This window comes from Vipera berus (genome assembly GCF_964194415.1).
Source record: "Vipera berus genome assembly, chromosome: 1".
Taxonomy (NCBI): domain Eukaryota; kingdom Metazoa; phylum Chordata; class Lepidosauria; order Squamata; family Viperidae; genus Vipera; species Vipera berus.
The window spans coordinates 337,398,472-337,425,356 of NC_138202.1; the positions used below are offsets into that span (position 1 = coordinate 337,398,472).

A 26,885-nucleotide genomic window follows, 5' to 3' on the forward strand; every position below is an offset into this window, starting at 1 on the left:
TATGGCTTCGGGTCACCTACTTTATAACGAAAATGAGTTCATTGGCGGCGCTCCCGCCCCGCCGGCTACCATAGCAACCAAACAGGCGTGTCACCGGGGAAGGGATACGGCTACGGTGCATCGAGTTGCTATGGAGAGGTAGAGCAGACCAATAGGGAGCTGGATTGCTCCAACTGAAGAAGCGTAGCCTATGATAAAAAACCTTGTTGTTGCCTGAGCAACCGGCCGAAGGTAGGGCTGGCCTGGCCCGGTGCCCCTGGCGGCGGCGGCGACGGGAGCAGGTTGGTCGATTTGAGGGGAGAAGGGAGGAGAGTGGGCCGCGCTGGGGCGATAGCTGCACCCGTTTTAACTCTCTTGTTCTCACGTGTGTGTGTGTGTGTGTATGTGTCCAATATATAAAAATATAAAAATAGGAGTTTATGGACCTTCCCTTCATTGCCTCTCCATCGAAGCTTCGGTTCCGGAAAGGGGGACGGAAAGAATAAAGGGGACAGTAAAATAATGGCCCTTCTGCGTCTACCTGGCTGACTTCTGACTCCATGTGGCAAGCGGCCCTTAAGAACGGGAATGAAATGGAGGGGGTGTGACGCTCGGGTATCCACTGAGCCATTAGGCAAAAGATAGTAACAGCCCTTCGGATTAATCTGTCTCCTCCCAGGGACTAAAAACATGCTCAGGCCTTGTTGTTTTTTTACGCCTTTTACTCCATTATATCCGTATTGTAGTTTTCTACTATAGAAACATTCTTCAGGAAATGGCGTGCCCCAGTATTAGCACAATAGCAGCCACTCGCTTCTAGCTTCCAATCAATATTATCCAGAGTAATATTGTGCCTGGTTCACACAATTAACCAATTATGGCTTGATGCAAAGGAGTGAACTGAGTCTTGGTATTATTCAAACTGTTGGATAATTTATTGCATGCTATGTTGTGTGAATCCAAGTTAAACATGTGTAACTCAGCCTGGCTGGAGTACTGGAGAAAATATATAACATTGTGATGAGTAGGTCATCACTTTTAATTATGTGCATTTGTTTGTTTGCTTTATACCTGCTTTTCATTTGAAAGTTTTAAGGTGTGCATGTAGCATTTCCCCCTCTTAACCCCCCCCCCCCCCCCCCCCGCAACCTAGTGAGATTGGGCTGAAAAATTGTGACTGTCCCAAACTCACCTAGTGTCTTCCCAAGTACCAGTCCAACACTTTCATCACTACATCTCACTGGCTGTCTAATATGAAAGTGAGAGTATTTAGAGTAACCTGAATTTTGCAAGTGTTTCCATTACTTTTTTTGTTACATTTATTCCCCAAACCCCCAATTGTTTAAAAATGCAGATTTTGCATGTGAGTGCTCTGTAGACCTATGTAAAGATAGTAGTTTGGCAGCTTTCTTCATTTCTAGCCAATACATTTTTGGTGTACATTGTATCAATTATTTCAACTGAGGTGTTTACACAAACCTCTATTATTAATTACACATTCAGAACCAGATGATGTATATGCAGATTAAAGTTTTTTGTTTCTAGATACAGAAATATTTTAAAATTGCACATCATCTTGGTGTATTTTACAAACAGCATGCTAAAATAATTAGTTTAAATACTCCTTCTCTTAGTGCAACTAAATCACAGTTTTCTTTGGTATCTGCTTCCATTCCTAAACCATTCTGTGACATTTACAAATTTAACCCTTCCTAACTCTTCATCCCCAGCTCTTGATTATTTATGAACTGGCCTGATATAGATCTATGGGTATCACAGTGCTTTATTACCTTCTTTTTATATATAGATGAGCAGAAGACCTCTTACAGAACAGGATAGCAGTAAGGAAAATTCTGCACATAAAAATATTTGACAGACCAAAGCCCTCTTCACAAATAACTTTGATTTCAAAGCTAGCACTGTAAAGGGACCTGGAGCCTGACAGTCAGTTAAATCAAGTAGTGTAACCTGTATCAATCTGACTAGGGACAGCTATGTCTCAAGTCCTCTTTGGTAAATGACCACAGGCATGTGGATTATATTCAAGCTGCTAAAATTCGACATCTTTCCAAAGGCAGGTTTGGAGTCAACTTTCAATACTGGGTTTGGCAAAAATGATGTTGGTAGTCTGGATCGAATAAGAAAATGTTAAATTTGAATGCTATTCTTATAGGAACTTCAGAATATAAGTTTTGTGATCCAGTAATTTATTTTTATAAACTTGGGCTCAGTCGATATTGACTGAAGAGAGGGTTTTTTTGTGTGTTCTTATCATTATGATATGATAGTAAGGAATTTTAGGTAAAAAGGTGGCCATTTCATTTTGTTCTTTAGGAAATACTTCAAAACATATTGTAGGAGGATGAAACCACTCTGGTCACCGAGATTACGATGGAAATACGCTGTGGTGGCCTATTGTTCAGCTCCAAATTTGACTCTGGCAATTTGGCTCATGTTGAGAAAGTGGAACACCAGGAAGGTGATGGTGACAACAATTTGAACGGCAGTAACAGCATCAATACTTCTTCTGCCTCAGTGGTGTTTGGCAACTCCCTCCCCACTGCAGACTATGAATTCAATGTGTGGACCAAGCCAGATTGTGGTGACACAGAATATGAGAATGGGAACAGGTAAAAACAACATCCATATTTCTATTATATCTGCTGATTGTAGGAATAGAGCTGTCAAGGAAGCCATTCCTAACCCTTTTTATCTCACAAGCTTTCTATCTTTTTCCATTTAGTAATAGCAGAGTTGAACCTATCATTACTTTAGAAGCCTATTCTAAACAGACCAGAACTTATCACTTTTAATTTGATTTATATATTGATACATATATTTATGCCCAGAGACACATATATGTACACACACACATGCATGTATACATTACATATATTTATTTATTTATTTATTTATTTGATTTGTATACCGCCCTTCTCCCTAAGGACTCAGGGCGGTGAACAGTGACATAAATAACAGAATGGACAATACAGATATTGAAAACAAATTAAACCCTAATTTTGCCCAAATGCAGAAGATAGTTACCTTAAAACAATGATTACAACAGAACCCGTCAGACCAGACCGGATTGCTCAAACAGATATGTTTTTACACAAGCCAAGATCACCCCTACTCAGCTTAGGCTTCTGGGTGGGTCCAGCTTACAACAAGGAGCATCATGGCTTCTTGTTAACCCTGATAGCTGGGGCTAAGCCAGCATGGGATCTAGGTGGGCTTCAGGGGATGATGCACTAGGCCCCTTCGGGCTTGTGGCACCAAGCCCAGCTGTGGCTCCGCGGACTTCCACGCCCATCATCCCCAGCGCCAACATCCCCCGGCCTGCCGTAGTGCCAAAAGCAGTTACCTACAATATAATAAATCTTACTCCAAGGCATCACAGTTTAAAATAGGCACAGGAAAATACCAGTGAAAAGGAAAATACAGGTTGGTAGACAGGAAAAGTAAATGACTTTCAGTTGGATATAAGGTAGTTTGTTCTTTTAACAGAAAATTGGAGGTCAACTGTGAAAAAATATGTAGCCCATGACAGTTCCCATTTCCAAGTGTGCCTGGTCTTTCTGGGCAGAAATGCAGTTTATGGGATCTGAAGTGTAAATGATGGGTGGCTGTTGTCTAACTCTTCTGTGTCTTTCCCCTTCTTCCACAGATCCTGGTTTTACTTTAGTGTGAGGGGAGGAATACCTGGCAAGTTGATCAAGATTCATATTTTGAATATGAACAAGCAGACCAAACTTTATTCCCAGGGAATGACACCCTTAGTCAAGACAGTACCTGTCAAGCCCCGTTGGGAACGCATTCGTGAGCGACCTGCCTTTGAGGTAACTGCATAACATGGTACTCTGAGGAAAGATGTGCTGAGGTTGGGCTTAAATGCACGATTGTATCCTGATGGCCTCCAGAAACAACGTATGACATGAACGTGACTTTCTTAAATGTGAGGGGTGGATGGAAAACTGAATTTATTTGAGCCACAATCAACTTGGGGCTTCAGAATAGAGGAATGGCAGAGGCAGTATCTAATTATCAGAAAGGGAAGCCTTGAGTGTTGATTAAGAGGTCCTGATACTATCTGCTTTGTGTTTCTATTGGACTGTTTCCTCCATGTTTCAAAAAGTTGGAATACATTAATTTATTCTCCCCTCTTCCACCTATCCCAGGATCCAATACCAGCTTGGTTTAATTTCAGGCTGTTTGGTTGAGTCACAGATATGTGCTTATATGATTCTTCTTACTGCTTAACAATATAAGAAAATGCATGTGTGCTTACACCGCAGGATCCAATCTGGGTCGGTCACTGGGACCAGAGGTTGAGTTTTCTGAGCTTTGGATTCATGCTGGAGCCCATCAGTGAACTCTCTCCCCAGAATATGTGCTTTGGGCTATTCTGTACGTAATGTTTATGTGGTACTGGTTTTGTGTGGCCAGTAATAGCAGAGTTGAACCTATCATCTGAGATCACTACTTTAGAAGCCTATTCTGTACATTACTTTAGAAGCCACACACAAGCAGGCACTACATAAATACTATGCATAAAATAGCCCAAAACACACATTCTGTTGAGAGAGAAATTCCCTGAGGATGGGCTCCAGCATGATTCCAAAAGCTTGGAAGACTAAACCTCTGGTCCCGGTGACCGATTCAGATTGGATCCCGCAACATTATGCTGAGACATGTGTATTTGCCTTCATTCGTGTGCTTACACTGCCCAAAAGAATAAAGAACAGTCTGTATATCATAGTTTTTCTAGATTGTTATTTTAACATCCTGGTGCAAACAGTATTTTAAGTTTATTTGTCTAAAATATCACAACAGGTGGGTTGTGTTGGGACAGTAAAGTTGATAAAGGCAGTGATAATATAATAATAATAATAATAATAATAATAATAATAATAATAATAATAATAATAATAATAATAATAATAATAATAATAATAATAATATAAAAATAATGGATATATCTGGCAGAGCTGGACATCTGATCCAGATAATACTAAAAAACTAAGGATTTGTGCAAACCTGAATTGCAGCAGGCTGGGAAGAACCTAGTGTCTGTCTGTGTCCTAAGTTGTCTGTAGTGCTTCAACTTGTACTGGTGATCATCCTTGGGCATTTTAACTCATGCAGATGGCGGAGACTCAGTTTGTCTTATCTTTTGTGCACCGATTTCTGGATTGTCGAGGAGCCACCACATACTTTGCCTTCTGCTATCCCTACTCATATACAGAATGCCAGGACATGCTGACACAGCTGGATGCCCACTTTACAGAATGCAGACATCTCTCTCCTAGCAGGTAACTCTAGTTTTGATACACTGCTACCATTCCCTTCCTAGCAAGTCTTATGTCCTATAGAGTCAGCTAGGAGAAATACTTTGTAAATTAAGCATATATATATACAAATGATTGTTTACCTGAAGTTACCTGAGTAAACAATAAGGAGGAAGGAACCATTTGGGAACAGAGTGGGTAACATTGTTCTGTTCAAACTGGGTCTTGGTGATATTCAAACCTTCCTCTATTAGTGCTAGGGCTTGATCACCAAGCTTAGGTTTGGAGATGGTTGAGCAAAATTTTCCACCTTATATTTGTTTACTATTGTGGGTTTCTAGTGTGCAGGAAAATAGATCCTCTGTCCAAGCAACAGTTGTTATAGACTCAAGTTTTATGTAAATCACTTGTATCTCTTAGATCGTTTGTGTGAAGGCAGTTCTAACAAAGTTTATAAATTGAGTAAACAATTAGATACTGAATGCTAAGCTTTTTCTTATTTCCTATCCATTAGCACAAAAGAACTCTATTACAGTAATTCTCCTTAAACCCAGAACCTAAACTCAAATATGCAGATTCGTGGGAAATCAAAAAGAAATAATTAATACAAAATATCAGAAATGGACATCACCTTATAACATATGTAACCATAGTGTTGCTTGGCTTGGAATATTCTTGCTGTCATTCAGATCCCAAGAAGAGCCACAAAGTGCTATCTGTGTATGTTTCTAGTTAATCTAGTATTTTTTTTTGTTAAGAGTTTTTCTGCTCACATAAATATCAAAAAGTGCCTCTCTTGAATCTAACCAAAGGTGTCTACAGCTTGGTGTTAGTTACAGTGAGTGGGAATGATCCAAATGGTTTCAGGCAGATTTTTCTAGTTCTCTTGAAGTTGCTAAGGTTTTAATGTAGCTTCTTCTTTATGCAAAACTTCTGCTGTGTCAGTGACTTACAATCCTGTTCCTGAATCACTATTTAAGAACTTTTTAACTCTAAAAGGCATCTCATGGCTTGGATCATCAGTATTAAAAGTCCGAGTCTATTATAAAAGCCAGTTATAGAAGCAGGCCATCTCTTCTCTAAATAGTGTGTGTCCCCCCTAGAGTGTGGCTGCAGTGTTATTATTTATTCCTTTTATTCTTTACTTCCCCCTTTTATTGGTGGTGGTATTATTATTATTAGTAGTAGTATTATCATGATTATCTGTACCGGAGACGAATTCCTTGTGTGTCTAGTGTCTAATCACACTTGGCCAATAAACTATTCAACTCAATTCAAATTAAATACAATACAGGTTCTAGTCAGAAATGAAGCTTTATTACAGAAAAGTTATGGCAGATCAGATTCATCTGTAACTATAAGCTGTATACATATAACAATACCTCCAACCAGATCATTTAAAAAGCTAGTGGTTGCATTGCTAAACTTTTTTCATTTTCCTTTGTTTGCTGGTATTGTCCATTTAATTCAGTGTATCAGTTTATCCTGCAAATCCCCAAAATGGGTTAACTTAGTGATCAAATTAAATTTGTGGTGAGAGCCCAGCCCCAGAATATTCATGCAAAACCATGCCCTTGGTGGAAGAAGCCCCTTCTTAGAATGCCCTCTTCCTTATCGGACAGAATGGGTTTTCTGCTATTCATTGGGTCCTCTCCCATCTTTGTACCGAGGAATGATTGCCAGATACGTTTTACAACTTTTTCCCAAAGAAAAAACTTTTCCCCATTTGCCCTCTTCTCTTTTTCTTGGCATTAAAACATATTTGTTTCAAAACATTTTGCTGGAGAGAGGTTTTATTCTTCTGTCTTTTTATCTGCAATACTTTCTACTGTGATCATTATATTTTTGCTGCTTCATTTTCTGTAGGATAATTTGGATACTATTAAACAAACAACAGGCATAAATATTTAAAATAAATACATGACAACCAGGAGTTCTTCTGGAGCATGATGAGATAGTGTTCTTACTGGTTACTTATTCTTCCTCAATCCTTGTTGTCTCCTATTGTTGAGTGTACTTGCAGCTGTGGCAATAATAAAAAAGCAAAAGTAGCTCTTTCGGAGTCCAGTTAAAAAAATCTCTGTGATCCTACACCGATTCTCTAGGAAAGAGGATAAAGAAAATGGAATATCTAAATGGAAAGAAATTCCTCATCGTATTAATCTTATTCTTTCCAACACACTTTGATAAAATTCTTGCCTTTTACTCAGTTTTTCTTATTCCTCTGTCTCTTTGGAAACACCTGGGCTCGTTTATTATTCAAAGAAGCTGGGATGATAAGATTGAATTAATGAAGAGGACTTGGCTGGGGGAATGGTCTGGAAAAGAAAAACTTAGCTAGACCCTTCTTTGCCCATCTAAACTAGTGTCCAACATTATGGCACAATTAGTCGGAGGGCAGGCGGAGACTCTAGAAAAGCTGAGGGGAAGCCGCGCCCCACCACCCACAGAGCAAGAAAGTGCCCTAGAGGAGGACGTGGAAAAGGGAAAAAGGCGGCGGCTCCACGCAGGGGGACACCGTAAGTGACTGCTTTGATTCCCTTGCCAGGCCTAGGTGATCTCCAGTGGGAGGTAGCTGACAGGCAAGATTCTTCATCGGGCCCCCAGAATTGTTAAAGAACTAAATGGTCAGTTTTTCCCCCTCTCTCATCTCTTCTAGAAATAAAGTTATCTCAAAATGAGGCCCCATTGAAAGGCTGAGGCTACCAGAAAGTTCTTTCGGCCTTCCACTTCATATCAGTTTTCAGAACATCCGCTCAGGGAGTAGAAAACTTCGGGAATGGCTCGTTATTGCACAAGGATAACAAGCTGGACCAGATAGCTAAAATAATTCCGCTTGAGTGTTGGAATGATTCTTGGATCAAAGTCCAACAGAAAAAGGGACAAAAACGAGGAAGGAAAACTAGCAATAGAGAGAATTCTCTAGAAGTTCCTTCCTCTTTTTTCCAAAGTAAAATCCTTAAAAGATTGTTTTTGGGGGGGGGGCTTCCTTCTGGCCTTGTGTAAAGTTCTTTTTGGGGAGGAGACAGAAGTCAGTATGAGGATCCTTGAACAGAATTAAAGGGTGGTGCTCTTGGAGTAAATGAGAAACTACACTACACTGAATTGACCTTTCTATTCTTTTAATCTCCAGCTATCTGGATGCCATCTATTATCATCGGGAATTGTTGTGCTATTCCCTGGATAAGCTACGTGTGGAATTGCTCACCATCACATCATGTCATGGCATGCAGGAGAAGCGGGAGGCTCGACTGGAAAAGTTATTCCCAGACAAGAACACACCCCGACCACACTGTTTTGTGGGAAAGAGAGTAAGTTAGTTGATGCGTGTGAGGTGTAGAATACACAGGTGTGGAAGCTGCTGAACTGGCTGTAATGCAATAGGTTATTCAGAAAGAGCCATGGGTCTACAACTGCTATGGACGAGATAGGCAGGCAGTTCTGACTGCCCATTCCTTATTTCAGTGGGGGATAAACCGTCAAGTGTCTTCCAACATTACCGTGTCATTGCTTTGCCCACATCAATCAAGATAATATAACACTTCTCCTTAGTTTGCTTCCTCGTCTTGTTGCTCTTCTTCTATGATCTCATCTAATTTTTTTCTGATTTTTCATATTTCACATTGCTTTTTTGGGTCTAATTACCTCTTCCTTATTTAATTGAAAAATCATCTTTGTAATTGCTTATTTATTTATCTCTCACATTTCTCTTTCACATTCTTTGTTCTTCTGGTGATCTGTGAGTTTCTATTTGCTTTTTGAATGCCTGTTTTTGAAACCTATCTTTTTCAAATGTTTTCCCCAATAATTTTAAGGCTCAAACTATTTCCTTTTGCTTCTCTCTTCCTCTTTTCTGTTTGTATCTTAGGGTGATCCTGAAGATAGTTCTCCCTCTTTAATTTCTGTGCTGTGACACTTAACAGTAAAGCAGTACTGATTATAAATAATTATGTCATAAACAGATGGGAAACAAAATTATTTTCAGGGCTTACGGTCATTAAGGAAAGCTAGAAAGCTTTTGATTTTGAAAGATCACCAATACTTTTGCATTTCTCCTCTTCCCGATCCCCTCACCCTGTGACAGGTATTCTTTCTGAGCAGCAGAGTGCATCCTGGGGAAACGCCCTCCAGCTTTGTGTTCAATGGATTCCTGGAATTCATACTGAGGAAGGAGGATCCTCGGGCCCAAATGCTGCGTCGTATGTTTGTCTTTAAGCTCATCCCTATGCTAAATCCAGATGGAGTGATGCGAGGACACTATCGGTAAATATCCTGCAGACATGTAGGCTTTGGAGGATGGGTCTTGGACAGGAAGAAACTCTGGCTCCCTGTGACTGATTGTAATCTATCCACATTTAGCTTCTACAACAGATTGCTATTGCTTGGAGTCCGAGTAACAGCAACAGCCTAAGGCCAATAGATGTGGAGGGGGCACTCCTCCCTAGAGTAGATCCTTGTTTTTCCGCTTTGCCTTCCTCCAGTTATAAGGGAATTGTAGATTCAGATAAAAGACTTTAAATGTTCACATGAGCAATATCTGCTTTGCTCTCAAAACAACAGCCAGTCCAAATCTCAGCCTGTAAGGCTGCCTAGCCACTGATCTAATGAACAGAAAACTAGGATAGTCTGATGGTCAGCAGTGTCTGTTCCATTTCACAGATACATTGTAATTGCCTCCTAGCTCCATATGTGGAGAGGACGGGGGCTGCTTGGATCTCTTAATCTAGGATACAAATTTAACTGAGCAGTCTGTAAATAATGTGGGACGTGGCAATATTGGCTGCAGAAGACAATAGTTGCAATTTCCCTTCCTTCACAAGTGGAAGAATGTCTTAATTTGCCACCTTGAGTTATTTGTAAAAATAATAAAAGCAGGAAATTAGATAGATAGATAGATAGATAGATAGATAGATAGATAGATAGATAGATGATAGATAGATATTGTGTAGCAGTGTTCAAGATCCACAAGAGACATCTTTTCCCAGTCCCATTCATCATGATTTATTCTGCTTCCCACAGGACAGATGCTCGTGGAGTTAATTTGAATCGTCAGTATTTGAACCCTGATGCAGAGCTGCATCCTGCTGTGTATGGGGCCAAGGCTGTCATGCTCTATCACCATGTTCACAGCCGGATGCAGCCTGATTCTCCCGATTGGCGAACCTATGTCTCTCCACTCAACACAAAAACAGCCAATCAACGTTCTACCCGCAAATGTCCCCATAGTGAAGACATCCCTCTTTCTGAGCTGGAAAAATCAAACAACCTTCGCAACTGTTCCAGAGAGTTCTGTATCTCCTCATCCCAGGACCTTGAAACCTCAGAGGTACCAGGAAGGAAAGACCATGATGTCTGGATCCTTTCAAAAGAACTGTTATCTGAGCACTGTGAGAATGAAGTTGAAAATCCTCCACCAGCCCCAGAAACCATCCCACCTCAACAGAGTGGTCTGGCTTACTATGTTGATCTGCATGGACATGCCTCTAAGCGTGGCTGTTTCATGTATGGGAACAACATTTCTGATGAGAACTACCAGGTGAGACATATTCTAGCAGCCCCTTGGACAACACAGGCAAAATTGGGGTTTTGCAGGAATAATTCTCTATTGTGTAATCCCAAGAACAAGACAGAAAGGATTACAGGCAGATAAAGAGTTCATATTTGGCTCCTACAGAATGAGTTTAGACTTACTAAGGATGTACAGATAAAGTGGCTTCAGGGACAAAACAAAAGGGGATGTTTTTGTGTACGCCTCTTTTGCTTTTCTCTCTAATTAACTTCTTTGTAGGACTGGGTTTGGAGTGTTACAACGACCCAGTGGGAAAGGGAGGGGCAAGCACACTATGCATGCATGTGCACACACAAATGTGGCCGCGTGCGCACGCGCACAAATGGGACTGTGAGCATGCACCCTCCGCAAATGGGGCTGCTAGCGCCAGCATATGGCTCGTGGGTCAGCTAGTGCCAGCATGTGGCTTGAGGCTCAGCTAGCGCTGGTGAGAGGCTCGTGGCTCGGCTAGCACTGGTGCAAGGGGGGTGAATGTGCACACCTGCGTGTGTGCATTGCCAGCCACCCATGCAGCCCAGTGGCCAAGAGGCTACAGCCAAGTAGTGGGCCACAGAGAGGGCCTCCTCAGGGTGCCACCGGTCAAAGAATGCCGACTGGTGGCCCCCAGGGGGAGGGCGTTCTCTGTGGGCGCACCGGATCTATGGAACCATCTTCCGGTCGAGCTCCGGATGGCGCCCGATCTCCGCTCCTTCCGGCGCGATCTTAAAACCCATCTCTTTGAACAAACTGGCCTGGCCTGATGGGACGGGGTTGGATTTTATAAATGGATCTTAACTTTTAATTTGTATTAATTTATTACGGGCACTGTTGTTTAATTACTTTTTTAATAATTTTTAATTTTTGTATCTTGTTTTTATGTATTGCCCTGTTCACCGCCCTGAGTCCTTCGGGAGAAGGGCGGTATACAAATTAAATTAATAATAATAATAATAATAAGTTGGGGACCTCTGGGTTACAGAATAGAATCAACTGAGATTCTCTGACTAAACCAATAAATATTTTCTTCAGGTGCCATTCAGACCAAAAGATGGTGTCAAGTTCCAATGTGTGTTGGTTCTCTTTTATAACTTCCATGCTGATGATGTTGCTTGACCATGACACATAGTCTTCTGAGGACTCCATGTACTGTGTTTGTTTTTTCAATTGTTAAACCTAATCACCATGAATTGCTTTCTCTAGTAGGCTGAATCTCTTTATTACTGTTTTCAGTTTCTTTGGCTAGATTGTTGCTTCCCAGCCAGTGTCTCTGACGAGAAGTAAAACTGCCTGTTTCTGTAGCATGTCGAAATAGGAAGAGATTTGTGTCTCTAGTTTCTCAATTGCTTTTACAGGTTGAAAATATGCTGTTTCCTAAGCTCATCTCCTTGAACTCTGCTCATTTTGATTTCACGGGGTGCAACTTTTCAGAGAAGAATATGTATGCTAAAGACAAGCGGGATGGACAATCAAAAGAGGGCAGTGGGCGTGTGGCCATTTATAAGGCCTCAGGCATCATTCACAGGTTTGTGCTTCAGTGAGATACTGCCTCATGATTGCAACCATTGGTTCTGTAGGTCTGTTCCTTTTCTCCCACTTCCATACCGCCAATATCTACAGAGTTCCTGCCACCTTAAGAATCTGCTAGATCAAATTGAAGCCAGAGAGAAGAAATTCCCACAAGTAGAGTAACGTTGAGAGAAAGCTCATTAGGGAATCCTGGCAGCATAAGTGGTAACTAGTGCCATGGAGTGAGTTTCCCAGTGCTAAATAGTTGGCCTCCTGAGGAAGGCTGGGATTTGTATAAACACTATTTCAAGTTGTATCTATAACAACATATGACAGGAAGCCATATTTGAGCAGAGGTATATATTATTGCTTAGGATGATTACATGCTGATCCTTTTGGTGCTACCAACATATCTCTTTTTCATCTAGGAATAACATGAGGCCAAGGTCTTTTCATTAGCATTTTGGTTGTTAGTGTTTTCAAACTTTGCAACTTTAAGATGTATGGGCTTCAACTCCCAGAATTCTCAGCCAGGCTCCTTAAAAATTTCCCTGTAAAGGAGAGTTATAATAGATTGCTACCAGTTAGATTGACTTTTTTGATCATTCTAATTTGTCTACCTGGGGTGTATTTAGCTTTTCCACCTAGGACCTCTCTCTTAGGCTCAGCTCTGAGAAATCCAGAAGACAGAGCATTTAACAAATCTTGCATCAGTGCTAAATACAAGTCGTAGCTATACAACACTGTGGTCTGGCAGATGAGAAAAATTAAATAAAATTTTTGTTTTTAAGTTAGTGAAACCAATTATTTAGTTATAAAAAGATACTTACTGAAAAAAGAGGAACGCAGAAAAACAAGATTAAGCAACAACCATGAGTACAATCAATCTAGCTGAATTAGCTACTAATAATTAACTGCCCAAATCAGAGCTTGAATTTTAACACAATTAAAATTCACTGCAGTTGGAGAAAAATTACTGGGGTCCCTTAAAGGCCCTCTCCTTTTGCTCCTATTGGTTGAATGCTATTCCAGGTGTATGGAAGATACAATGAAGTGAATTAAAAGAAAGCTGGCTTCTTTGGGGAATCACAGAATTGGAAGAGATCGCAAAGGTCATACAGTTCAGTCCATTGCTCTGTGCAGAGAAATGGATGCTTTTCTTAATCAGAGTAAGCAGAATGTTCCATTTCTGATGTCAAGAGTCTAACAGTAAACCATAATATTATTTGATGGCTGAATCTGTCTTTTTACTAACACATAGTTGAATAATAAAGTTGTTTCCCCCCCCCCAGTCATGCTATTGAATGAAAAAGTCTGTTTGGGAGAAAAAAATTATGAATTCAGTGTATTAAAACCTTTCATCATGGAGTTAGCTATCAGATGTTTTCAGAATGTGTCATATTAAAAACTAAGAATTAGTTCATAATTTGCATTAACATTATTAACCTTTTCCATCTGTTTTCTAGTTACACACTGGAATGCAATTACAACACAGGAAGATCAGTCAATACTGTTCCAGCAGCATGTCACGATAATGGGCGGGCAACACCGCCTCCTCTCCCAACATTCCCATCCAAATACACCGTGGAACTGTTTGAGCAGGTATCTCAGGCCACCCTGGCCCAGATTCAGTGTTAGATTAAGTCACCATGTTCCAGGGCAGGTGGAAGAGTAGTCTAAACTCCTACACTAGGAAACCTCCTCCTATCCAGGCAGAAGTGGAAGCAGTATTTGCAAAGAGCTGTCAGGACTATTTATTTAGCCTATATACTTCACTCTGTCTTGCTCAAACCCTAAACACAGAGACAACTCTTCATGCCATGATTAATTCAGAGGAAAGCCATTTGTAGCCTTTGGATCTTGGGGTTATAAAGTTGGCCAAATTGCAGATTCTTATGTCGCAAAAGTGTTAGGAGTTTCCCAGAACTTCAGCATTTCAGGGAGCTGTGCCGAGGATGTGTTTTTAGATTTTCTTGCTCTGGCTCTTCAGATTCAGGAGTAAGTGCTTGGATACTGTTCTTTCTTGAATGCCAACAAATTGCACATCACAGACTGAAAAGTGCAGCCACATGAAAAATCATTTATCATAAACTCATTGTGAGGGCTCCTTGAATACGGGCAGTTGATGGAACATCAGATGCTGCTGTAAAATATAAATTATTTATTTTGATTTACTGCTGCTGTAAAATGTGAAGTGATTTACTTTGAGATTATCCATTCTCAGCAGAGCATAACAATGGCTCAGCAGTTAAAGACACTGAGCTTGGCAGCTGAAAAGCTGATAGTCCAGGTTTGAGACCCTAATGCCCTGTGACAGTGTGAGCTCCCATTATCCCCCAGCTCCTGCCACCCAGCGGTTCGAAAGCATGCAGATGTGAATAGATGAATAAGTACCACTTTGGTGGGAAGGTAATATCGTTCCATCCATCTCAGGTGTATAGCCATGCTGGCTACATGAACACGGAAATGTCTTCAAACAGTGCTACCTCAGCTAAGAAACGGAGATAAGCACTGCTCCCTAGATTTGGACATGAATGGAAAGGGGAAACCCTTACCTTAAAATTGGGAAAATTGAACAATATGATGCCTTTACTAAGTGGGAAGCTGATTTACAATGAACAGCATAGGAATCATACTATGCCTGTTAAAGTGTTCTACCCAATATTCTGGGTCTTCAAGGTTTTTGGGGTTTTTTTGCTTTGTACTCTGAAACATATAAGGCAAACGTGCAGTACACAAAAGAAATTTGGAATCATGGAATTGGCACACAACTTGGTACTGAAAGGACATGCTGGAGATTGGCTGGCCTTCAGTTTAATTGATGCCGGTGACAGGGTGCCTCAATGTTGTTTTCTTAACTTATTGATCAACATGATATAAGTTTAGGAAGCACATATTTAATAAAGCTCATCACCCTTTATTTGTAGGGGTAGACTTAGCAATTGTTTAAGGTGTGGGTATTTCCAGTTTTTGTTAAATGCAGGGTTCCTACTCTAGATTTAAAAACAAGCGGAAAAACAAGGCCTGAATTTTAACAATCTACTGCCATCCTCCATCTACAGGTTGGAAGGGCCTTAGCGATCGCAGCACTGGATATGGCAGAATGCAACCCCTGGCCTCGGATTGTCCTTTCTGAACACAGTTGCCTTAGCAATCTGCGTGCCTGGATGCTGAAACATGTGCGCAGCATGAGAGGAGTGACAGGCTACTCCAAGAGGAAGGGTACCAAAACCCCACCCAAGGGGGGCAAGTACGTGACCAGATGGGAATGTAGGTTCAGTGAAAAAAGTAAAGCTCATAGGAAATTGAACTGGAACAGGCAAAGGACTATCCATAGCAGACATGTCAAACTCGCGATGTCACGTGACCTCGCGCCACATATCGGGACGGTTTTGCCATTGCCGGCAATGGGGTGGGCGCGGCTGGCCCGCGGGCTGGCAGTTTGACACCCCTGATCTATAGGAATTCAGGATTGCTTTCCACAAATCTTTCCCTGACTTTAGTCCTGGACTGCCGCAGTCTCTTTATTTGCAGCTTTGCTGCGTGGAAAGTATATCTGCCTGCACCAAATACCTGGAAAATTATTATACCCTTCCCTTCCCTTCCATTCAATTAGTCCTAATAATGGAATAGAATCTTTCTACCTGCATATTATTTTGTCACAAAGCTTTTTTAAAAAATAATCTTTTAGAGAAGAGGTGTTTGTGGCATTTGAAACTGCACATATTACCTTGCATTTCCAATCCTTGTGACTGGAAAGAGAATAGAAGAAAGGCTAATATTCTAAAAAGGGGACCTAAGAAGTTAAATGATAACCCTGAAATCCTCACTGATTTATATTCAATTTGGAAGAATGCCTCCTCCTCTAACTTAACAACAGTTCTATTCAGATTTCAGAGAAGAAATGGTACTTTGTTCTAGTACTATTTTCTCCTATATTGTTTAGAAAAGGATTATATATGACCTGCATTATTCTCTTCTAATACCTGCACTGGAGAGAACACTGCAATACATTTTTTTAGCAATGAAATGATTGGAACTACATTTAAGAAACATGGCAAATTTATCCTGTGTTAACAGATGTTAACAGATATGTTGCTTTGTATTTTGTTTTGTATCTGATTCCCTTTCGACTCCTGATGATTGCCTTGACAAGTCCCTGAACTTTATTGGAAGTGATTTGCCTTTGCCTTTTTCTAGGACTGAGATTGAGTGACCTAGCTGGCTTATCTAAAGTGGGACTAAAACCCAATCTCCCAGTTTCTAGCCTGATAGCTATAACTACACATCAAACTAGCTATCACTGTATATTTTATTTTATTTTATTTTAGGTTTAGCTTTTTTTCAGACCCACTTAGACGCTTTGATTCTACCCTGAATTAAGAGATTATAGAGTTGTAAAAAAAACAAAAACCTCAAGATGATGAACATATTTAATATTCCACCTCCTATTTTCCCCACAACACTCTGTGAGATGAGTTGGGCTGAGGGAATTTATTTTATGGTGTTTTTTTCAGGTTTATACATCTGACCATCTTAAAACAACTCTGGGCATCTTATAATAACACTATAAGAATATATAAAAACTAAAAACCAAAAATCAATCTCCCAGGGTGCTGTAATGACTCTCCTTAAGCTCCATCGCTCTAGCCCAGTGCCTGGGTAAGGAGCCAGGTTTAAAGAAAAAGGACGTGAGCAGGAGAGGAATAGACTAACAGTTGAGAGTTGTATATGGGAACTCAGACACTGTGCTTAAGCACCATGCAAAAGTTTTCAGAAGGACTACTTTAGAATAAGTCTTTATATCTCAGATGCAAAAAAATAACTCTTGCAGGGGCATTGTGGAAAGAGTTGCGCTGTCTCTGATTCTTTTTTTTTATATATATATTTTCTCCCAGTGGGATTTCTGCTTCCAGCTCAGAGAATTCTCTCTGCCGAGCCAGGAGCTTCAGTAATGGTAGTGTCAATCAACAAGCTACCCCTCAGGTCAAGACCTCACCCAGCTTCACCTTCAGCTCCTCTCACACCCCTGCCTCCTCAGGGGGCTTGGGGCAGAGCCCTCGGAAAGGTGCCTCAAGGGTGCTGGCCCTTGTGCGAGGTAAGCTGCCTAACGAATCTGTGCTGGGAGCATTCAGATGGATCTGGGAATGGATGTGCTGTGGAAAGAGGCAGCCTTAAAAGAACGTTGTTTCTTCTTAATTTTTCTCACGAAATAAACACGTACAAGAATCTTCAAGCCCCCTTTTTCCTTTCACATTTCACGTGATACTTGCATATAGCACTGGATAGAGATGTCACTTGATAAAGTTGTGAACTACTGCCTCATGAGACCGCTGCAGGAACATGGCCTTCTCTAGCAATATGTTGGGTACTTTGAAAAAAGGTTACGGAGCCTCCTCTTTTCAACCTCTCATGAGATATACTCTGTTCTATCCCTTCAGGCTGTTGTTTTGTATTAATTGATTTCACCCTACTGAGAAGCTTTAGGGTAGTGTCTATGCCAATTAATTTTGTCCCCGGTATAACTTATTAAACTAATAGGGGATAAAGTTCATCAGGAGTATTTATTCATAAAGCAAGGATCCGAGTCTGAATTCTTCAGCTCTAAATCCCAACCTAATATATATAATGAGGGGGTAGCAAACTGTATCATACTAGAAAAATCTCCCCTTATATATAAGGTGTACCAGGTAAGATCCAAGGTGACCCAGTCAGTGGATGAATACCACACTCATGATTATCTTTTCTCTTGGGTGAAAACAAATATTTGAGTATATAAGGTAACATTATTCTGCCTGGCATTGACAAACAATAGAACTATAGGTAATTAGTGGTTTAGTATATTAAATGAACTCAGAAGATGGGTTACTTAGATAACATGTTGACTGTGTTGTGTAAATGCATCATTGTATCACTTAAACTCTGCATTGGTAAAGCTTAGAGAGGACAAATACTCAGCTATTCTTCTACTTGGCATCTTTACTTGCTACTGCTGCAAAAGAAAAAAATGTCAACATTTGACAAGTCTTAAGGAGGAAGGAAACAGTAAATGCAAGGAATCTCTCTGTTTTGTGTTGCTCAGCAAATGTATCTGTACTTTCTATAACTGGCTCCCTTCCCCAAGCAACACCCTGCTGACTTTGTAACGTAGAGTGAAGATGGCCTACAGACTCCCCAGATTCCTGCAGCACAATATAAGCACCAGTCTCTGCATGTGGTGGATGGCAGAAGAAATTGGCATCCTTGCAAGGATGACATGTTGTCAGCTTTTCTGAAACGTGAGCTTTCCAGTAATATCTTGGGTTATTCTGCCTTGTTCCTGAAAAGACCAGCCTGTCCAAATCTTGTACATTTGTCTGGGCATGTGCCCAAGTACACACACACACATTGCAGGCATATTTTCCATGGATGCAGTAGCACTAAGTATGCAATACAGTTCTCCATTTTGTCACAGTGTAATAGTCTATAGGAAGGGTCCACAACTCCCAGGCCACAGACCAGTACCAGTCAGCGGCATGTTAGGAACTGGGCCACACAAGCAATGGGTGAGCGAGCAACATCTATGCATGCTTGGGATCAGAGTTGCACCACCACCCGGTCCATGGAAAAATTGCCTTCCACGAAACCAGTTCCTGGTTCCAGAAAGGTTGAGGACCTGGTCTATAGCAATACACTCTGAAACAATGATATTGGACTTAGTTGAAAAGAAGATAACAAAGGTCTCTTGCTATGCTACTGTCGATAAGCTTCTTTCACTGAGGGATGATGCATAGTTAATTTCTGTAAAGGAAGAAGTAGAACTTAAGGGATAGTGATACCAAGACCTTTCAGAGCTGGCATTTTGCTTGTCCCTCATCCTACTTAGAACCTCGAGTTCAGGAGAAGAGGCGCCATCAGCACCAGACCTTGCTACGAGCTGCTGTGAGCAGCATCCAGGCACCCACCCTCCCTTGTTCCACCAGAAACGCCTCTCATCTCCAGCTGGCTCCCAGCCTAGGCTCCTGCTCCCTTCCAACTACTATCAACATACCAGGTTTGTATGCCACTTTGCCTCTCTCCCTTTGCCAAAGAGTGCCTCTACAACAGAAATCAAATGGACTATTGGGAGTATGCCAGGAGAAGAGAGATAAGTGATGTAACAGGTGTAACAGGTCACTTACTGTTGACCCGTTCCTTCTAGATGTCAGTTGCACCTATATTACCTGAGTAATTAAGGGTAAGCATAGCCATTCAACTCACAGTTTCTTGCAAGGTTGGTTGGAAAAAACGTTTACTGATACTAAACATAATTGGGGGATGAGAGAGATGTTTGACATTGAAGTTGGACAGACCATTCCATTTACAGGGGCCTATTCATTTTTTCCCCATTCACCCACTCAAGCGGTTCCAATCAACAAAAAAAAAAATCAGAGAGAAGGCTGTTATTCTTGAGCAGAACTGGAACTAACATCACTGTGATCTTAATGGTGGGTAAAAGCAGCATGACTTTAAAAAGTTCACTATATGCTGCCAGGACAGTTTACTTATTCAGCTTACTCTATATCATTTGGAAGAAATGTTAGGCTTTCTCAAATAGGTTTTTACCTATACAACTCAACTCAAGAGCCTTGGTGGAGCAGTGGGCTAATGCCTCCTTAAGTAACACCAGCTGCCTGCAATTAGTGCAGGTTCGCGTCCCACCAGGCTCAAGGTTGACTCAGCCTTCCATCCTTCCGAGGTAGGTAAAATGAGGACCCAGATTGTTGGGGGCAATAAGCTGACTTTGTAATAATGCCGCTTGGGGGGGGGCGAAAGCCCTAATAAGCAGGCATATACATAGAATGAAGGCTATTGCTAAGCACATTGATTTGTGCTTAGATTGTAAGTCGCCCTGAGTTTGGAGAAGGGCAGGATATAAATGGGATTTTTTTAAAAAAAGAGTAATATATATATTTAAACTCAATAGCTCAAACAATTAAAAATCTTGGAAGGGAGGGAAGAAACGGAGGCAAAGGTTTGTTTGAGCCAAATCTGTATCAGCTTACAGTCTTAGGTGGCAGTAATATATTAATAAACTAGCAAATTGGGTCCAATCAGTGATGGAGGTGTGATAAGCTATACCAGGGACTCAGCAATTTGAGAAAAAGAAACAAGCAAATGAGCCTCTGTTCTTTAAAATACAACATTGAACTTTTGAATTTATTCTGGTTTGACTGAAAATAAGAATTATTCAAATATGCTTCTGTCTTCAAGCTTTCTTAAGGATTCGGCCCAGAAATTGACTTTTTTTCCCACTGTTCACTAAGGAAGATACAGCCTCTCTCCCAATTTCTTGCCTCCATATGTATAGGCATGGTCACATTTGAAAAATATAGATTGTATTTTATTTGCAGACAAAAGAAATATAAAATCATCACCTGAATAGAATCGAACATCTGTGAAATCCACTATCCAGCCAAATGGTCCAGATCAGGGATGTCAAACTGCCGGCCTGTGGGTCGGATGCATCATCCGGAAGCCTCGCCCACCCCATTGCCGACAATGGCAAAATAGTCCCGATACGTCTCGCTACGTCATGTGACATCGCGAGTTTGACATGTCTGGTCTAGATTTTTTATATATTTTGCTTTGTAATATTCATTGGCTGTATTTATGCTATTCTCCCACAACTTAAACTAATTTATTCAATTTACTCAATTTTCTTTGCTGAACACATCAAACTATGAATTAATTATATAAGCAGAAATTACATAACATGCCAGATTAAATAGCCTCTTACTAGTTTGCGGGTCCGTGGTATTCGCCTTGATGGAACTAATGTGTTGGAAGTGAGCAGCTGTCCTGATTTCAGCAAGTCTCTTATGAAAACTCATCACAGTCCCTTTGCATCTTGACTGAAATCACTGTCCCAAACAATACAGCCAAGCCAATATTATTCTGAGGGATCTGATATAACAAACCTCCATGCTTCTGTTAAGGATATCATTCCAACACTCCTAAGTATTATTGATATCATAGCTCCAAACAAGCCAAACAGAAGCAAAATCTGCCGGAGTTTTGGTATTAGTATTGCTTTTTCTGCAACTGATTGCCAATCAAATCGCAACTAAGAATTAAGAGTCTGGGGAGTTCAGCTTAATGAACTTCCTCATTTACTTTTCTTTCATTGATCATGCAGGACCCAGCTGCACCAGCCTACGTACAGCTGCTAAGGCTAGCACTGAGCATGTCCCTGAGGAGCTGAAGCCTCCACCTTGTGGCCTAGCATTGCTACAGGTAAAGGGCAGTGATTACATTGGTACACAGAGCTTGATTGCCATGGGTAGATAGTATTCCCCTAGGCTGCTAGTCTGTTTAGGGCTTTCCTTACAGTAGAGATCAATCACTGGGCTGTTAAAAGAGTTGTCTGGCATTACCAAACTTTAAGAACACATTGTAGGACCCCTCTAGCACAGTGATTTCTTATCATCAATATCAGCTGTACCAGTACTGTGGTAGCATTGGACATACAAGCTTTACGTGCAATTCTTGCCAATACTGTCCCAACTGGTTTCTCTTTCTCCATGCAGAACTTTTCAAGACGGCTGAACAATGAAAAACTATCAGAAACTACTAGGTAATAGCAACTAGAAGATTAAAAAAATAGTTTTATAAACTGGGGTAGAAATAAGATCTGTACGATTTCCCCTTTTGTGCCTACCAACGTGGAAGGACCAAGTCTGGAAGAGCTTCATATTAAGTCATCTGTAAGCTAGAAAACTAACACCATTCTAGAAATTGTGCATACACTTAGTGCTCTCCAGCATTCCCTTAGGATTCCTAAGGTTCCTTGTTATTGGTTGACTATGATGCACAACTTCCAACAAAGTATTTTCCTTGCAGTTTAGATATACTGATGCCTCGGCCAAGCCGGATCCCCATACGCAGGAGACCAGTAGGACAAACTCAACACTTACTGAGATTTCATAGCTGCAGTGATGACTCTTCCCTCAAGGTGTGGAAATATGCACCACCAGAGATACCAGCACAAAGTTCCTTGCCAGGTAGGTTCTTGCAAGGCATTCTGTATTGTTACCAAGCCTGCTGTTTGTCCTTTTTGGACAGTCCCTCAGATTTTCCATACTAGATAGTGGCAACAGATACAACCTTGTTTCTCTCCCTACAGAATTTCAACTGGAAATGCCAGTAACGAGTCAGAAGGAAGAATCACTTTTTATGTGCAACCCTCCCAAAGTTTTGCTGGATGAGGTATGGGGAGGAGGGAGCTCGGCAAAGCCAGCTGCTGCTGCTGCAACCCTTACCTGCAGCCGCTGCCATCCCCTTGAACCCTTGTCTTGTAGACAGAAGAAGAAGAAGCAACGCCTTTACCGTTGTATAGGCAGTAGCCACCCTCCTTATTGAAACTTTGGGGCACTATAGCTGCAGTTGACATCATTAGTCCCCTGAGCCAGCTCTCTCTGTTGCAGCATCTGCCTGGGCGACCAGATTCCCCCCAACTCACCTACCGCAAGATCCTGTCTTTCTGCACTGAGGCCTGACTTGCCAGTGGGGGCACAACAGCTGCAGCCCATGTGCTCTAGCGCCTCAAGTGCCACCACCCCACGGCATGCCAGCTGACTCCAACTCATTCCTTGGTGTGGAAGAAACCTCTTGAGACCCTTCTTGTTGGCACTTGATGAGTTCGTGATCCAATCACCCACCCACCCCCTTCCTCTCCTCTTTTAAATCAAAACTGCTTTTTAGAACAGCAGCCAGTAGTTCTGGCTTTGAGACTGCCAGGAATAAGGGCCTCACATCACATCTTTTTTTGTAGCCAGCTACACAAGACATTGAAGGCTTAAAGGAAAATGGGCCCCCCGACTCTTTCCCAGTAATCCTCATCTAAATCTGGGACTCCATCTAATTTGTTTTTTGTGAAGGAGGTGCCTTTCAAAAAAAAAGAAGCAAACCAGCTAATTGTAAGAAGCTGTGTAGGTTGCGTGTATGACATATGGAAAGCATAACATGATCAGCTCCTCCTGGTCTGACTGCAGCCTAGTGCCGTGGCCAAGACCCTTCCTCCAATGTTATTTCCACCACTGTACATAATTGGTTGCTAGGTTGGAAGCTATTTTTGAAACAAGTTTGTCTTATAACATGTTTCTATTAATAAATTGCATTTGTCAGAAAAACAAAAGAAATCCTACTGCCTTTTGAATGTGTGTGTGTGTGTGTGTGTGTGTGTGTTGTGTATAAGAGAGACTGATGGTTAGAATCTGCTTTGGGAAGCGATGCAAAGGTAACAAGTCTTTTGATACAGAAAATGAAGTGTATTCTCTAGTCATTTATTATCTTCAGGATTTCAACAAAGCCAAGTACAGCTATAGCATCTGGGCCTTCGTGTGCTGATGGCTCTGCATTCTGTCAAGAGAAAAGGAGGGGTGGGTGTGAGATAACCACTGCATCTCGATCGGGGGTCGGGTGGACGCGGGGGGGGGGGAAGTGCAGCTGAATTACCTTTGGGGATGGGGGTAAGGAGGGGACGCTCCGGTCATTGGCTCACTCCTGCTTCTTCGGATTGTTGACGGCCACGTAGTGATAAAGGACGACCAGGAGAAACAGCGAGACTCCAAGCATATTGGCAAAGATAGCCAGTTGCACGTCCGTCACCATCCTGCCGGAGAAAAGCCGAGAGATTAGTCCGCCACGGCCAGTGCTTTGGTCGCCGGAAGGCTTGGAAGGGCCAGAAGGGACGACGGGCCCTAGGAGTCCCTCAGCGGCGGTCGCAAGTGAGCCGAGACGTGGCAAGGCCGATTCGACTGGAGCCAACGCCGCTCACCTCTCGGTTTGGGCAGCCCCCTCCTCCACCGTCCTCCTTGCGTCTTCCGAAGGCTCAGGCCGGCGACGTCAAGACACGCCGCTCTTTCCTTCCGCTCTCTAGAAAAGCTGCGGGGTAAAGGGGAACGGAAACCACCGAGTTCCGGAAGTACTGAAGAGACGCCTCTTTCTTCTCGTGTCCTCGCGCACCGCCCTCGGCGCAGGGAGTCGAATTGCGCCTGGACCGCGTGACCGGGCGCCTCCCCCCGCCCCCCGGCGGCTGAAAGGGAAAGCGTGCCCGCCCCCTCCCCCAGGCCGTCCTATAGGCGAGTCCAGCTGGTGGCGTCTCTCCGTGACGCCCTCTCTCCAATCCCTCAAAAGTGTCAAATGGAAATGCAACACGCGCGTTTCAATTTATCTTTAAAAGGTGTGTTATTTAGGTAAGATATTTATATCCTCCGGGCGGCTTACACAAATCAGCCAACCAGCCAATTAAAAATAAAAGCAAATTCTCAGCAATGGACAGGGAATTCTGGGAATTGAAGTCCACACATTTAAAAGTTTGCCTAGGTCAGGGATAGGCAATCTCGGCTCTTTTATGACTCATGGACTTCAACTCCCAGAATTCCTGAGTCAGCTATGCTGACTCAGGAATTCTGGGAGTTGAAGTCCATGAGTCATAAAAGAGCCGAGGTTGCCTACCCCTGGCCTAGGTCCTCCTCCTATATAGAATCTATAATATCGGCTGTCTATCCTAGCTTGAGAAGGAAAATTAAAATGGGCGACTATGGGGAAAAAAGTTCTCAATTTTATCTGCAAGTCTTTATAAAAGAGTGGGAAGCCAAAGCCAAAGTGATATGTTTCATTAGTATAGAAAAGCTGGATAGTTCAGATTTTCAACAGAACTATAGGTGATTGAAACTGCTTCTGGTACTAATGACTTAATTGTTCTTTCCCTGGGGTCCCCTTGAAGGATGCTAGATGTAGGCTGTAGATATTACTCTTGGGTTATATTCCAGCATCCCAGCACAATTTAGGAAACAAAGATTATTCTAGTTCTACAGTATTCTTTGGAACTACTGTAGAAAAAAATAGCTTGAAGGGTTTATTTCAAATTCACAGTATATTGTAGGTATGCTGTATTCCCTGAAAAGTGGGGAAATATATTCTGGTTTATGAGAAATTAAGACACCTAATGAGAAGGAAGGACTTACTGGAGAAGAGCCTAATGCTGGGAAAGGTTGAGGGCAAGAGAAGAAGGGGACGACAGAGAATGAGGTGGCTGGATGGAGTCACTGAAGCAGTAGGCGTGAGCTTAAATGGACTCCAGAAGATGGTAGAGGACAGGAAGACCTGAAGGAACATTGTCCATAGGGTCGCGAAGGGTCGGACACGACTTCACAGCTAACAACAAACAACAACAAAGACACCATATGCTACATGACAGGAAAACAAGACTGCAGCGTTTTCCAAGACAGGAAAAAGGGAACCTACAATAGTGAACCACAAGATGGGGCTGCCATTACACACAAATATTTCAGCATAGGCTATAAGTTTATTTTGATGAATTTTACTAAGACAACAAAATGAAACTCCATTAAAGTACTCAGTGACAGGTTATTCTGTGTAATAAAACATGGTAACATGATAGAACTGTTCCAGTATTTGAAGGCTGCCACAAAGAAGAGGGGCCAACCTATTCTCCAGATCATCTGTAGGCAGGACAAGAAGCAACGGATGGAAAGTAGTCAGGGAGAAAAGCAACCTAGAACTAAGGAGAAACTTCCTGATAGCAAAAACAATTAATCAGTGGAATGACTTGCCTCTAGAAGTTGTGAGTGCTCCAACACAGGAAGTTTTTAAGACGAGATTGGGCAACCATTTGTCTGAAATGGTAGGGGGTAGAGCAGGGAGTTGGTCTAGAACAGGGGTGTCCAACTGCCGACCCGCAGGCAGGTTTCATCATACTGAAGCCGCACCTACCCCATTGCCGGCAATGCAAAAAGAGTCGCGATACATCGTGATACGTGACATGACGTGACGAGTTTAACACCCATGGTCTAGAAGACCTGCAAGATCCCTTCCAAGTCTGTTATTTTGTTACAACCACAGCAACACTGAAACAGTCACAACTTCTTGAATAAAATTGGTCAGGACATCATGGAAATTTCAATTCCACAGCAGTTATGGGTCCTGGATTTTTTACGCATTAGGTGATTAGGTGATAATTCTTTAAATTAAGAGATTGTTACACTATAATGTACTGTTTTGGCTGACAGTACCAACAGATACAGTGAGAATTTTAGTACTATATAGTAGAACTGGTAAAAGAAGTTGTGTGCACTTGTTTTAAGAAAACAAACAAACTGAAGCCTTGAAATTATTCTAAGCTATTCATGAATAATTATTCAAGCCTACACTCCTAAAAGTTAACTCAGATTTATACCCTGGCCTTAGGTGGCGGCCAATAGGTTTAAAGCAACCTATTGCCGCCCTAGAGGCAGCCAATGGCGGTGCTGGAGACAGGTTGTCTGAGGAGCTGGGAGCCATTAGCCAGCTTCCCTGCTTGAGCAACCTTCCAGCATTTAATCCACGATATTCCTTTAGCAAGACAAAGCCCAATACATTACAGTAATGAAGCTGCAGCTGTCAGCACAGGCTCCAATTGTGGATTATTATTTTTTTACCTTATGGGATGTGATTGTTTCAGACACAAGTATGGTAATGAATGCACTGCATACATTTGTGTGCAACATCCAGATTTATCCATGGACTTCAACCTTCAAGTG

General features: G+C 41.8%; 2 protein-coding genes across 7 annotated transcripts; one reads left to right on the forward strand and one right to left on the reverse strand.

Annotated features, from left to right (window-relative positions):
• Positions 1-221: 221 nt before the first annotated feature.
• AGBL5 (AGBL carboxypeptidase 5) lies at positions 222-23,470 on the forward strand. 5 transcript variants are annotated; one of them, XM_081313782.1, is made up of 18 exons: positions 222-281; positions 2,314-2,609; positions 3,647-3,818; positions 5,125-5,291; positions 7,634-7,786; positions 8,401-8,578; positions 9,352-9,530; positions 10,287-10,803; positions 12,168-12,337; positions 13,788-13,923; positions 15,384-15,571; positions 17,220-17,419; positions 19,187-19,354; positions 21,479-21,576; positions 21,870-21,916; positions 22,183-22,343; positions 22,466-22,548; positions 22,767-23,470. In XM_081313782.1, the coding sequence occupies exons 2-18, from the start codon at positions 2,371-2,373 to the stop codon at positions 22,836-22,838; spliced, it is 2,928 nt and encodes a 975-aa protein (XP_081169908.1). In that variant the 5' UTR covers positions 222-281; positions 2,314-2,370; the 3' UTR covers positions 22,839-23,470. The 5 variants fall into 5 exon arrangements, with proteins under 5 accessions (XP_081169908.1, XP_081169906.1, XP_081169910.1 ...); XM_081313780.1 differs by having other exon boundaries at positions 22,466-23,470; XM_081313784.1 differs by lacking the exon at positions 7,634-7,786.
• Positions 23,471-23,603: 133 nt separating this feature from the next.
• On the reverse strand, positions 23,604-24,322 carry OST4 (oligosaccharyltransferase complex subunit 4, non-catalytic). Of its 2 annotated transcripts, XR_014024611.1 has the most exons (3): positions 24,119-24,322; positions 23,797-23,953; positions 23,604-23,700 (listed from the first exon to the last, which is right to left on the reverse strand). XR_014024611.1 is itself a non-coding variant. In XM_081313786.1 (2 exons), the coding sequence occupies exon 1, from the start codon at positions 23,950-23,952 to the stop codon at positions 23,839-23,841; it is 114 nt and encodes a 37-aa protein (XP_081169912.1). In that variant the 5' UTR covers position 23,953; the 3' UTR covers positions 23,604-23,700; positions 23,797-23,838. The 2 variants fall into 2 exon arrangements, 1 of the variants encoding a protein (XP_081169912.1); XM_081313786.1 differs by lacking the exon at positions 24,119-24,322.
• Between the last annotated feature and the right edge of the window lie 2,563 nt (positions 24,323-26,885).

Excerpts from the sequence above, each read along its gene's own strand:
- AGBL5 (XM_081313780.1), top strand. The coding sequence starts at position 2,371 with ATGGAAATACGCTGTGGTGGCCTATTGTTCAGCTCCAAATTTGACTCT. Across the intron at positions 8,579-9,351 it reads ACTGTTTTGTGGGAAAGAGA|GTATTCTTTCTGAGCAGCAG; the intron begins GTAAGTTAGTTG and ends ACCCTGTGACAG. Across the intron at positions 10,804-12,167 it reads TTTCTGATGAGAACTACCAG|GTTGAAAATATGCTGTTTCC; the intron begins GTGAGACATATT and ends TTGCTTTTACAG.
- OST4 (XM_081313786.1), bottom strand. The coding sequence starts at position 23,952 with ATGGTGACGGACGTGCAACTGGCTATCTTTGCCAATATGCTTGGAGTC.